The 14339-nt window shown below is 44.4% G+C and overlaps 1 protein-coding gene across 1 annotated transcript in view; it reads right to left on the reverse strand.

Moving 5' to 3' along the window:
- Window positions 1-11356: 11356 nt before the first annotated feature.
- Window positions 11357-14339, reverse strand: part of NVL (nuclear VCP like) — a 91057-nt gene continuing 88074 nt past the window's right edge. The window contains exon 23 of the mRNA XM_063124115.1: window positions 11357-12407. Within this exon, the coding sequence (XP_062980185.1) occupies window positions 12363-12407 (45 nt within the window). The 3' untranslated portion in view covers window positions 11357-12362. The remainder of the gene's footprint in view (window positions 12408-14339) is intronic.

Consider the following 14339-nt stretch of genomic DNA (forward strand, 5'->3'; position numbering starts at 1 on the left):
CCCTATGAAGAGAGACTGAAAGAACTGGGCATGTTTAGCCTGGAGAAGAGAAGATTGAGGGGAGACATGATAGCACTCTTCAAATACTTAAAAGGTTGTCACACAGAGGAGGGCCAGGATCTCTTCTCGATCCTCCCAGAGTGCAGGACACGGAATAATGGGCTCAAGTTAAAGGAAGCCAGATTCCGGCTGGACATCAGGAAAAACTTCCTAACTGTTAGAGCAGTGCGACGGTGGAATCAGTTACCTAGGGAGGTTGTGGGCGCTCCCACACTAGAGGCATTCAAGAGGCAGCTGGACAACCATCTGTCAGGGATGCTTTAGGGTGGATTCCTGCATTGAGCAGGGGGTTGGACTCGATGGCCTTGTAGGCCCCTTCCAACTCTGCTATTCTATGAACATCAGTTGTTTTATACTGCTGTTAATAGAGCTAGTTAATTTTTCTATGTGAGGAATGCTGACAGCTCTAATTGAGTGTTGTCCTAATGGATGTATTGTCTGTAGGTGATAGATCCACTTAGCCTCTTTGCATAGAAGTAATCTGTTGATATCCTGACACTCATGGTGAGTTGCATAGACCCGGTCAATCACCAGAAATTGAAAATTATCATAGCAATGATTAAATAGAAGAAAATGTGAAACTAGTGGTGCTTCCTCGATCCTATTTTTTATTTTTGACCGACGTTCTATGAATTCTGGTGCAAATATTACGTGTGGGTTTTCCTACATATAATAATTGGCATGGGCAAATGATAATGTAAATCACTTGTTCGGTAGTACATGTTGGAAAATGTCATAGTTGGAAAACTGATCCCATGATAGGATGATAAAAACACTTGGTCTGTAATGCCTCATGACACACTGAGCATTCACTGCACTTGTAGTGCCCGGAAATATTGATCCATAATCTAGGTGGATCAATATCAGTCCTAGTAAGATAATTCCTGAGGTGTCTAGTTCTTTTCCATCCAATGTGTGGCAGACTGGCATAGCCTGGTATATGACTAATGATGTGCCAGTTTCTCCGAATTGAGTGACTGATGGCTTGTGCGGCTGATGTATATTCAAAAGCGCAGGTGATGTTATCCTGTGCTGGCTTTTGCTTCACAGATAATAAAGTGCTTCTTGGGGTTGCGTCTGCTCGTCGCTCTGCTTGGTTAATTATTGACATTGAATATCCCCTCTTAATTAAAGACTCGCGAAGCCTCCACTTTTGCTTGATGTAATAAGGAGTAATCTGTGGATGGCAGATGCATGCCTGTTCCAAAGTTGCCATGAACAAATTTGCAATACTGGGTGTGAAGGGGCTGCCCATCGCGACTCCCTTAATTTGAAGAAAAAAATCATAAAGTAATGTTTGTCCAAAATAATGTCCGCCAGTTGCATCAAAAATTGTGTAGGTGGATCTTTAATGCTATGTTTATTTAAATAACTTTCTATCGCCATAAGTCCTTCAACATGAGGGATATTAGTGTATAATGATTTTACATCCATCGTAACTAAAAACGATTCAGTTGTAATTATCATGCCCTCTACATGTTTAATAAAATCCATGGTGTAACGAATATAGGATGGTATTGTGGCCACAAAGGGGCGCAAAAAAGAACATATTTAGTCAAGGGCTCAAGGATTGAATTTATTCCCGAGATTATGGGGCATCCAGGAGGAGAGAAACACTTTTTATGAATCTTGGGTAAAATATAGAACATAGGTACCCGAGGAAACTCATTCATTAAAAACTTAGCTGTTTGATCATCAATAAGTCCCTCGATTCTGCCCTCATTGATGACAGTTCTAATAATGAGTGTAATGTGTTTTGTGGGATCCGTTCTCAATGGTTTATAGCAAGAGATATCCTATAATTGTTTATATACCTCAGCCATATAGTCTGATTTGTTTAATATTACAATGGCCCCTCCCTTGTAAGCCTCTTTAATAATGATAGAAGGATCATTCGCTATGCGTTGTAAAACTTCCTGATCCTTATTGGAAAAATTATTCCACTTTTTTGGAGGAGATTTTGCAATTTGTTCAAAATCTTTTAACACCAACTCCTCAAACACTTGTATGTATGAGTTTTGTGATGTAGGAGTGAATCTAGATGGAGGCTGGAAAGTTGCGGCCGTGGTCATAATGTTACTGCCGAACATTTCTTTCAACTTAATTTGTCGAATAAGCCGGAATAAATCAACCCTGGTTTTGAAAGCATTATACTGAGGCATCGGAACGAGACTTAAACCGTAATTTAGCACTCATTTTTCATCATGGGACAAAACCCTATCTGATAAGTTGACAATGCATCCCCTGCATTGGGGGCAAAAGGTGGAAAAATGATCTCTTCTGTTGCAAATAGTATGACTCCTGAGTGATCTAAAAGAGCCTTCTTCCCCTGAAGTGCCTGCAGAGTCTTCTGTATCTGCACTGTCCAAATCCATTGGTATATGTGATGGATCTCGCCAAGATACTCATTTTGTTTGTGTTCTTCGAAATCCAGTTTCTTCTGTGAGCCAACTATAAATTCGCGACTGTGAATAATCTAGGGGTCTGCATGGACCCCCCGATCCGCTTCTCTTCCAGATCCGCAACTTCCGGATCGGCTCCGCTCCGCCTATAGTCCGCTCCGCTTTGCTGCAAAGCTCCGGATCCGGATCGGAGCTCCGCTTCCCCCCCCCATAGGCTTGCATTGAAATCCAAAAAAGTCTACAACTTTTTTTCTGTTAAAGTTAGAAACCTTAAATTCAGCACCATGACACCTCATGCACGTATACACATGCATGCCAAGACTCAAGCCAATCCAAGCCTCCCCTGATTTTTGGGGATTTTTTGAAAATCGGACACCGCATTTTCAGACATGGACTGTTCTCCGACATTTTGACAGATAAAAACTTGGAAGCAGGCACCCTCACAGATGCCATCTAGATCCACATTTATGGCAAGTTTCAAGCACATCCCATCATCCCCTGATTTTTGGCGGGGCTTTAACCTCTAATGTATCACCCGTAACCCCAATTTGTCAATTTTCACGTTAGAAACCTCAAACTTGGCACCATGATAGCTTATCCATGTATACACATGCATGCCAAGACTCAAGCCAATCCAAGTCTCCCCTGATTTTTGGGGAATTTTTGAAAATCGGACACCCCATTTTCAAACATGGGATTTGCTCTGACATTTTGACAGATAAAAAAATTTGTAGTGGGCACCCTCACAGATGCCATCTAGATCCACGTTCATGGCAAGTTTCAAACAAATCCCATCATCCCCTGATTTTTGGCGGGGCTTTAACCTTTTAACGCATCCCAAATCAAGTCCCATGCTAGAACTACATCAATTTTCACCTTAGAAACCTCAAGTTCGGCACCATGACACCTCATGGACGTATACACATATATGCCAAGACTCAAGCCAATCCAAGCCTCCCCTGATTTTGAGGGAATTTTTGAAAATCGGACACCCCAGTATCTCAGGGATTTAAAGCTGCAGACAGTTCATTGGGGCCATTTCAAAGGAAATCCCAACATGCCATGAATTGGGGAGTAGATAAACCTATATGAATCTTCTTCCACACTTGAAAAATTTATTTGGAACTTCAAAAAGTCTAAGTGAGCGCAGGAAGGACTTATCCCCTGAGTCAAAGCAAGACACACACAAACCATCCCTGCGAGGCGGGCAGGGGAGGAGGGAGGGAAGGCAGGCAGGCAGCAGACATTTCTGGGGGCACAAGGAAGTGCGGCAAGGATGGCTTGTTTCTTTCTAAGCCAGCAGTAACGCATTGTAAACCAACCCTGCGAGGTGGGTGCAAGGAGTGAGCAAAGGATGGCTTGTTTCTTTCTAAGCCAGCAGTAACGCATTGCAAACCAACCCTGCGAGGCGGTCACAGAGGAGGAGGATAGGCGGGCAGAGAGCCAGGCAGAGATATGCCATAGATTTAGTATGGGGGAGTCAGTCCCGGCAGATGCCCCACCACAGCAGCACCCCGGGGGGAAGGCAGGCAGGCAGCAGACATTTCTGGGGGCACAAGGAAGTGAGCCAAGGATAGTTTCAAAGCCAGTAATGCAAACCATCTCTGTGAGGCGGGAGCAGCACAGAGAGATGCCTTTTCTTTTGCATCCCATAACTAAGAGGCTAGGAGGATAAGAGTAAAGCTTTGTGATCCTTGCTTCAGAGTTGATTGACTGCACTGTGATCACAGCCATTATTAAACAACAACAATAGTAATGTTAATAATAGCAGTACTAATTAATATTAATAGCAGTAACAACAACAAATGAGTTGAACCACAATGAAAGCCTGCCTGACTTCACTGAAGAGGAAAAGCCAGGAGAGCTTGGGCTATGGGGTGTAAATATAAAATGGAATAAGTAAATAAATAAACAAACAAAGGAGGGGTGGAATTAAAAGCAGCAGTGTTGCTGAATAAACAACAAGAAGAATATTTTTAAAAAGGCTATGTCTGTCTTTTACCAGTAAGAGGAAAGTGAACGTGCCCAGGGGGAGGGGGATATGCCAATTTTTGACTGGCCCTAAGTAAGTACCAGTCTTAAGAAGCTACCTGTCACTTCAACTCATGATAGGCATTAGTCTCCACTGGTTACTCTTTGGAGGGCTCTGATGACCCTCCAAGGGCAGGACACAGTGTGTGTGTACTGGGCACGTCCACATGCCCTAGGGGACCTCATCCCCTTGCACCACATCTATTCAGTTGTTCACCAAGGTTAGGGTGGGTAGCAGTGCTGTGTTTCCTATCTGTTATTTATTTGCTTAGTATATGATTTCAGGTTGTGTTTGTGCATTTGGTGGGGCTACTGTTTTAAAAAACACTGGGAAAAGTCCGTTCAGACTAAGAAAGAGGTTTCCCAGTGTCCCAAGTTACTAGTATCCCGTTTTGCCTATCCCCTCCTCCAACTTTGGGATCATGTGATCATGAATCTGCCTCTTAGCACTTCAAAAAGGTACTCTCCCGCTTTTTTTACCCAATTTTTAAAAAAATTATAGCAAGCGAACCGTACCACGCAGAATGCTGAGAGTAGGCTCAAAATGACCCCCAACCATGACTCTCTAAGCACACGAACTTTCAGAAAGATAGATTTAAAAACAACACAGTTATCCCCTATTCTTTTCCGCAATGCAATCCTATGGGTGTCATGCCCTGCATGGAAATGGAGTCAGGAGATGAGGGGGAGCTGGCAGAGGCTGGACCCAGTACAGAGGGGCCTGGCTCAGGTAATGAGAATAGACTGGCAGAGGCTGTGGCAGAGCCTCAGGGAGAAGAGCCAAGGCCAGCAGGAACCTCTGCCAGCTCTGAGGGCCTGATGCCGGCAAAGACTCTGGAGGAGCCGCAGGGATCGGAGGAAGAGACGGAAAAGCCCGGTTTCAGCCAGTTACGGGCGGAGAAGGCCACCAGACGCCGGTCTAGCCGTCTCCAACAGAAACGCCAGGCAATCAGAGATCAGCTGCGAAACTCTGACTCAGCACTCTGACTGAGGATAAAAGAGCAGCCGGGAGCCCTGCCAAATTGTCAGAGATTATCTGAGCTCTTCGGCGGAAGCTTTGGCTCTGAGATCTCTTGACCACGCACCTTGCTCCAGATACCGAGTTCCTGAACCCAGTCTTGACTCCCGGACCCCATGACCACGCCTGACGACTTCTGGAATCCCATTGCGACCTTGGACTGCTTTTTGACGACGTTTTGCCCGTGCCTGCTCCCGTGACTCCTGGACTGTATCTTTGGACCTTGCTGACCGTCGGCTGTGCTTGACCTTGGACTGAATCACCGTGCCTCCGCTTTGCCATGCCCCTTGGACCTCGGACCGGACATTGACCTCTCTGTAAGCCTGCACCTTGCCCTGCTACGTCTTTCTTTTGACTTTTACTTCCCAAGCCTGTTTTTCCCTTTACTTGCTTCCCAAGTCTGTAACTGCAATAAACTCATTGTTGCTAAGATACCAGCTGTGCTCATTTGTCTTTGTCAAGACATTTGGCGGCTTTCCTGGACAATGGGCGAAATTATCCAAAATGGCGGGCGGATTGCTCCGCGAAAAGAGAAGCGCTTCTCCTATGGCCGCTTCTCTTCGCCATGCTTCTAAGGGTCCATGGTCCGCTTCTACTCCACCTCTGGGCAAGGCGGAGCAGGCCAATTCGCTTCTGATTCTCCGATTCTAATCGGAGCGGAGCACATCCCTAGAATAATCCTTCTTGTCCTGTGAATTTGTTTAAATTTTCATATTTTTAAGTTCTGTACTTTTGAAAATTAAGCAATTCTTTTTGAAGGGCCTGGCTTTTTGTGTCAAAATCCTCCAATTTCTCTTTCAGTGCTTGTTCTTGAATATCAATCTGCGTAGAAATTTTAGAGGATTCCTCATTAGCCTTTTCTATAATTAGCAGCATAAGGTCAAATGAACACTTGTTTAAAATAGAGATCCATTTCATCTTGAAAACAGGGTCATCTTTAAAAAGCATTGGTGGTTTGTTAATCCTCAATCCCCTAGGTATTCTACATGCTCGACAATAATCCATTAATGATGTTGCATGTAATTCCAATTTGTCAGTTTTTGCTTGGAAAATTTTAAATCAGTCCAATCCCATTCCTGAGTATGAGGAGATCCATTATCAAATAAGGAGGATGCTGTAATTAAATGTGACATGTCGTCTTCTGAATATGTGAAAGTAGAGCTGATAGCTGCCATGCCTATATGAAAAGATACCTAAATAAAGGGAGGCAGTGGTTGGAAATACTGCAACAAAAGCTGGGGTGAACACCCTCCAACCACAAACTGATTTAAAATGGCAGCTGCCACTTGACTGCTCTTGCCTAGCAACTAGCTGGTGGAAAATAGCCAACAGTACCCTCCACATGACATGATAACCAGTGGTGGGTTAAACAACCCACTCTGCACACTGTTGGTTATTTGCATGGGTTATTTTGGCAAAATAGTACACTAGGTTAAAAAAAAACTTGCCATATGAAACAATAACCCATAGTGTGCTAAACAACCCACTGCTGATTTTTTAACCTGTTGTGGGTTATCGCTTCAACTGAACCCAGTCACAGAGTCTGTAGAAGTGTCAGTCATTTTTCTACTACTTTTTAAATCTACTCTTGGACAATTACAAATAAGGCTGACTGTTAATTAAGGTTTTCTGTATGCATGTGGGAAGGGAATGGCCTTAAGTATTACTTCTTAAAAGCTTACCATTGCACATGGTCCCCAAATGGGAAAGTATTCTAATAGAAGCTAAGTGAGCAAATTGTGCTGTCAAAAGTTAAATATTCAGCACAACCTTTAGTCTACCATTTTAAGCTGCAGTTCAAAGAGCCCTCCAGTCCCCCATCTGGGACAGCTGGCTGTTAGCGATTGCTATTATCAATTTGGTTTTGGCTCCTTTTTTGAAACTGACAATATAAAACTATCTTGAACTGTTAATGAGCCAAATCTCTGACTTTTGGGGTCTGTTTGTACATAACAACAGTTCATGGGTTGCTGGCGATAAGTGGGAAAGGGTGGGTGAATCACCTGCAGTGTGCTTGCCTCTTCCACTTTTACTCAACCCATGATTGGCTTCTTTGCAGGTTGTGGACTCTTGGAGGGACGCCAGCTTTTGCTGACGTTTTCTTGGCAGGCCTTATAGCTGGGTGATTTGCCATTGCCTTCCCCGGCCATTATTACCTTTCCCCCCAGCTAACTGGGTACTCATTTTACCGACCTCGGGAGGATGGAAGGCTGAGCTTATATCATGAGTGGAATCGAGATACTCATTTAAGTAGGAGCTTGAATAAAACAGGATCAAAACATGGGCATTTGAGCGTTCTAAACCTCGCATTGTATACGTTTCACTAGCTATATCAGTCTTACTGTACTGCCAATAGGCCTGCAGTTTTACTTACTGGCAAAGGCTATAATAAAACAATGTGCATGCACTGCATTTTTTGTTCCTCTTTCCAAGATATAATCAAATCATTCAGGGTGTTTTTGTTGGCTAGGTTGGGTAAGTGGGGAAAATACAGGGAACGCAAGTCACAGCAACTGGGTTAGATTGCTAATGGTTTGAGGATATTAGTCACAAATCTGCTTGTTCGTAATTTGAGATGGAATGATTTCTTCATATTAATTACATACTAATACAAATGCTTCTGGCACAGGTGAATTATAGGTTTCTTCAGCACTGTGTGTTCTTTTCCTTACCTGAAAAAAGGTGGGTTGAGGAAACAACACACTGACTTGACCTCAAATATTATTTGCATTGATATTTAGAACAGAGCTGGAATTGTTTCCATACACCAACACAGATTTTCTAATTAATAAGGTTTTCTCTGCAGGAAAAAGAAATGCAAACCATACATTAGTTCTAACCTATGTCATGAATCCCTGTCTAAACAAATTTTGTAAGATTAAACCATATTTAACATTGTATCTATCCAAATTCAAGGCCCATGGCTTTCATTACCATCTATCAGAGGTAGATCTATTGGGGGGATAGAAACTCCCTAGACCAGTGGCCCTCAACTGGTCCAGACCCAATACCCACCTCGGACTCCCAGCCTGCAACATGGGACCCACTTTCACAATTGCCCAACATGGTGGCAACAGCTTTGCCACGACCCATGCAGACTGATCTCACAACCCACTTTGGGGTCACGACCGACCAGTTTAAAATCTCTGCCCTAGATAAACTGGATACCCACCCTGCAAACCCAGACCCTCCTAGACCCATGCAAAGTCACTAACCCATGAATACATGCAGCATGCTGCAGCCCAAGTCTGCTGCAGTACTTGTGGACATGATGGGAGCAAATAAACCATGCTTATTTCTTCACAGCATGAACAGCGTTCAAACAAGCAACAACACATTCTGGATACAAGGAGTAACTAACACCCAAATCTTGATTAATTAGAGTTCACGCTGTGCTGAGGCACACTGTCTTCAAATAACATTATACTACATGCACAGCTCCTCTTGTGATGTGAACGCCCTCAGTGCTCCTTTCTCACCGGAATGCAAGGAAGCTGCAGCAACTTTGTTTGGCAAAACACTCTCACAGATGTACCTATATGGCCCTGTTTGCTCCCCCACAGCAAACCAGGACCCTATGATGATTGCTGTGAGAACTGGACATCGAAAGACAATGCCCACGGGAGGTCAGGGTCTTTACTCATTCTCATAGTAACACTGGAAGCAATTCCACTCTCCAATTGAGCCTTGTGTTCTCTGCTGCTCAGGCTTGCAGGGTAGAAGTGCTGAGACCTGCCAGGAGAAAGCTCTGCTCATGGCCCCAAACCGAAGAACGTTGCTCAGTGTGTGTGTGGGGGGGGACTTTGCCTCCAGAAATGCTGTTCAGTCCTGAGGAGCCCCAGCATCAGGGCAGGAAAAGTCTGTTAGCTGGATTCAGTGCTGAGTGTGAGTTTGATTTATTTTTGATGTGTGAGTGCAAGTCAGAGGAGAGCCCTGCTGGAGTGGCACCCTCAGGCAGCAGCACACTGAGGTCAACTAAAAATCCTATTATTTTTTTTGCTTTTGACCTGTTAGTCTTGGGAGCAGCTGTGTGTATGTGTGGGGTGGTGAAATGCCTGGGAAGCTCCTACCTCTTGCCTATCTTTATTCAACACACGCCCTCCTGATACCAATTTCCCCAACATTTTCTTTTCTTTTATTTAAATTGGCATCCATGGGGGTGTGGGAGTGATTGAAGGAGAGGGAGGTGGTGGGAGAAGCCCAGGAGCTTCCTACGCCCACTGGCTTTGATAGCGAATGGAAGGTCCCTGCAAACTTCAAGGTACTTGGTGCTGTTGCTCTCTGTGCCTGCTTCCTTCCTTCCTCTGTGTCTGATTGCTGTGCCTTCACTGGCTTCACATCTGTCCCTACATCCTAAACAACCTTCTTGCCCTTATCTTTGAAGCCCTCCATAGCCTTGCCCTGATCTCTCTTGTGCTCCTATCATAACACCTTACTTCCTGTGACCTTTGTTCAGCCAGCTCCACCATCCAAAGGTCTTCTCCATGAAAAAACTTGGATCTACTTTCCCTTTCTTCTCCTTATGCCTGGAACTGCCTCCCAAAACTCCTCCATGTAACCACCTCCCTATTTTCCTTTCAGTCCTTCCTCAAAGGTCAACTTTTCCAGAAAGCATTTACATCATCCCTCTATTACCTATACCTTATTGCAGCCATCCCCAACGTGGTACCCTAGACATTTTGCACTGCAGTTCCTATCAGTTTCAGCTACCTCAGCTAGTGTTCACTAATCATAGAAGAGTAGAGTTGGAAGAGGCCTATAAGGCCACTGAGTCCAATGCCCTGCTCAATGCAAGAATCCACCTTAAAGCATTCCTAACTGATGGCTTTCCAGCTGCATCTTGAAGCCCTCTAGTGTGGGAAAGTGTTTTTCTTCATCTGATGAGTGAGCTACTCATACTTAAGTTTTAATGTACAGGCAAGCGATGCTAAATTAATGTCCCAACTCCATGGATAACAATAATTTTGGTATGTCCTAGGGTTGCTACTGGAAAAAGCTAGTTCAATAAGGAAGTCCCTGTGCTTAAGATTTGCTTTCAGACTCGCTCTGAACTCAGCTAAAAATCTGTCACAAAAGTAAGGACTAGCCAAATACCTCAGTGATGCTTACAAGCAGGGCATTAACCCAACAGCTCTCTCACGTGTGGCCCCAATATCCAGTGTTCAGCGCTATATTGCCTCATGTATATAATTAATTAATGGCCCACATCTTCAGAGCCTTGCGTATGTCAAGAATGGGAAGAAGATAGATCAGGATCTACAGATGGAGCTCTGGGTGATTTGTGCTAATTCCGCGGAAGTTTCTGACTCCTAATTTTCTAGCAATAGCTACACTTTAAAATGTCCCCCTGCCTTATGTAAGGCTGCTGAAAAAGAATGCATTGGGGCTGGGGGCGTCAGAAGAGGAACATGTGTGTAAGCACTTATGGTTCTGATAATGATCACAAATTCCTGAGCTGAGCATGTACTCGGAGGCACTCTCCTCCTTAATACTTAGCCAGTATTTTGCAACTGGCTCCGGTTGTTGGACCTCAAGGTTCTAGCATTAGTAGCAGCAGCAGCAGCAACAATAACACACCCTACAAAGTTAATCCCTGCATTATCAGCCTCATTGGCCACAGGGATATTAAAGCTCCAGACCTTCTCAGAGTTGGACTCCAGTCCTGCTTCTTTAGCAGCTGCATCTCTTATTTACCTTTTCATTTGTGGAGGCTCCCTCTCCCCGCAACCCCTGATTTTTCCTATTCCCTCACATTTTAATGATACTTGAAAGCAATCATACTCAGACAATGTCAGGTAGGAACTATTTTGTGCCAAAGGACACTGCTCAATAAAAATCATACCGACATTCTTGAACAACTTTTATTTTGCTCTGTGAATTTGCAAAGTGAGAAACATTGTATTTTGAAGGGAAACATACAGGTTTCGTCAAATGATGTTATGCCTCCCTACCCTTAAAATAGCCCATGACTTCCCATCCTGCTACAGCCTACTTTCCAGAAACAAAAAGTGAGGCAGTAAATCTTTGGCTCAACTTTACAAGCTGAGACTACAGGTGACGGTTTACCTGATGGAACACTTCTTCTCTGCCCTATCCCTCCAACCAAGATTTTTACACATATTGTTGGATCCAGAATCTGCCTATGCCCAATTTTCATGGGAAGGGGGGGGGGGAACACACACACACACACACACATCAGCTCATTTTGAAGCATCCCAACCCTCTTTTGTAACATTTTCAGGAGGATGGAGGGTCTGCTGTTGAGAGGAGGAGGCCCAGTTGCACGTGCCTAAATCTGGATCCAACCCATAGAAAACTAGCATGCCAGGGAGACGGCTAGAACACTTGCCCCTGACGTTTAGTTTCCTATGTACAGGGAATGCTTTGTAAGGATTCAGTTATGTGAACCTGGAAGGTTAAGAGGTATAGTCTAAAACACAGCTTTACCATTTCTTCTGCAACATTACTTGAATCATTCATTTGCCTGCTCTCCTTTGCATGATATAAAGGTGAGCCCAGAGCTAGACATCTATGAAGGATTTATTTAATATTGCTTCTTTATGTATTAAAAGCCTCCATTTATAGATGGGACACTGAGAGGCTCAAATTAGTCAACGCACCAAGATGGAAGAGTTTTAACATTCAAACGGTGAAGGGAGTGGGAGTGTCTATTTTCAGCACAGCCAATGGGGGCCAAATGTTTTAGGAAAGGAGCCCAACAATTCTGAGATTCACAGTCAAACGAAACTGGGGGCAAAGTTCTGCTCCAGAGAAGGGCTTCTAGGAAACAGTCCAGAGCAGGAGAACTCCTCTTGGTAGTCAACATGCTGGTCTTGGATGCCATCTTGCTGTTACCTGCTCAATGACTGGCGCAGCTCTTCATACATTATTTGGTCCTAATGATGTCAGTGCAGGGAGGGAAAACAAAAAGAAACACACATTTAATAAGACAGCAACATTTTCTAAGCTTTTGAGCCAGCTTTGCTGCAGGGCAAACGAAAGAGAAACTGTTCTCCTGTGCCTAGTAGCAATGATTCAGCTCCACTGTTTACAAAAGATACTCCCAACTATGAAGGTAGATGCCGTGCTGCAGGCATAACTCATGTTCTGTCAGATCAGACAAGAGTGAAGGAAGAAGACTTGGAACACCACAGTATACTAAAAAGTCTAGGATCAGTAATTAGAGGTTCAATGTGCAACACCCACAACTGCCCAGCCAGATTCCAATCTGAATTTATTACTGGCTGTCCATATGGAGTAGAGAAAATAGAAGGCTGTGGTTGAAATAGCAAAAACACAATGGGTGCTGAGCACTCAACCACAAAGACTCACATATGAAATATCAGATAGATGCAAGCTATTACAAATGTAGGTGATATATACAGAATTCTTACATATACAATTTGTAAATAAGTATACAAAACACTTTCTCCTTGCTGATACACCGCCTTAAACCCCTCCCAAAAAATCCAGCGGTGCAGAAGCCTCCACTATATATCCTGGACCCGGAGGATGTTAACAACTACAGGCCGGTGGCTAATATCCCTTTCCTGGGCAAGGTGCTTGAGCGGGTGGTTGCAGGACAACTCCAGGCACTCTTGAATGAAACGGATTATCTAGATCCATTTCAATCGGGTTTCAGGCCTGGTTTTGGAACAGAAACTGCCTTGGTCGCCCTGTGGGATGACCTCTGCCGGGAGAGAGACAGGGGGAGTGCAACCCTGTTGGTTCTCCTGGACCTCTCAGTGGCCTTCAACACCATCGACCATGGTATCCTTCTGGATAGGTTGTCTGAGCTGGGAGTTGGAGGTCCTGCGTTGCAGTGGTTCCGCTCCTACTTGGATGGCTGATTCCAGAAGGTGGTGCTGGGGGATTATTGCTCTGTGCCGTGGCTCCTAAGCCATGGGGTTCCACAGGGCTCTATCTTATCCCCTATGCTGTTTAACATATACATGAAGCCGCTGGGGGAGGTTATCCGGAGATGTGGACTGAGGTGTCATCAATATGCGGATGATACCCAGCTCTACCTTTCCTTTTCATCAAACCCAGGTGAGGCAGTGGCTGTTCTGAACCAGTGCCTGGGCACGGTAATGGACTGGATGAGGGCTAATAAACTGAAACTCAATCCAGACAAGACGGAGGTACTGTTAGCAGGTGGTTCATTTATTTATTATTTATTTATTTATTTATTAAACTTATATACCGCTCCCATAGCCAGGGCTCTCTGGGCAGTTTACAGAAATTCTAAAATTGAGGTAAAAACAAGTGTACAAAATTTAAAACTCTAAAACACAGAAACATACACACATAAAACATTAAAAACCGATTAAAAACTAAACATGTGGGTAATTAGGATGTGCCGCCATATGCCTGGGCAAAGAGGAAAGTCTTAACCTGGCGCCAGAAACATAGCAGCGTTGGCGCCAGGCGAGCCTCATCAGGGAGATCATTCCACAGTCTGGGGGCCACCACCGAAAAGGCCCTATCCCTTGTTGCCACACTCCGAGCCTCTCTCGGAGTAGGCACCCGGAGGAGGACCTTAGATGTTGAACGTAGTGACCGGGTATATTCACGTCGGGAGAGGCGTTCCATCAGGTATTGTGGTCCCAAGCCGTGTAAGGCTTTATAGGTCAAAACCAGCACCTTGAATTGGGCTCAGAAACATACAGGCAGCCAGTGCAAGCGGACCAGAGCAGGTGTTATATGGTCAAACCTTCTGGTTCCCGAAATCAATCTGGCCGCTGCATTTTGCACGAACTGCAGCTTCCAAACCGTCTTCAAAGGCAGCCCTACGTAGAGCGCATTGCAGTAGTCTAACTTGGAGATTA

Source organism: Elgaria multicarinata, chromosome 4, assembly GCF_023053635.1.
Source record: "Elgaria multicarinata webbii isolate HBS135686 ecotype San Diego chromosome 4, rElgMul1.1.pri, whole genome shotgun sequence".
Classification (NCBI taxonomy): Eukaryota; Metazoa; Chordata; class Lepidosauria; order Squamata; family Anguidae; genus Elgaria; species Elgaria multicarinata.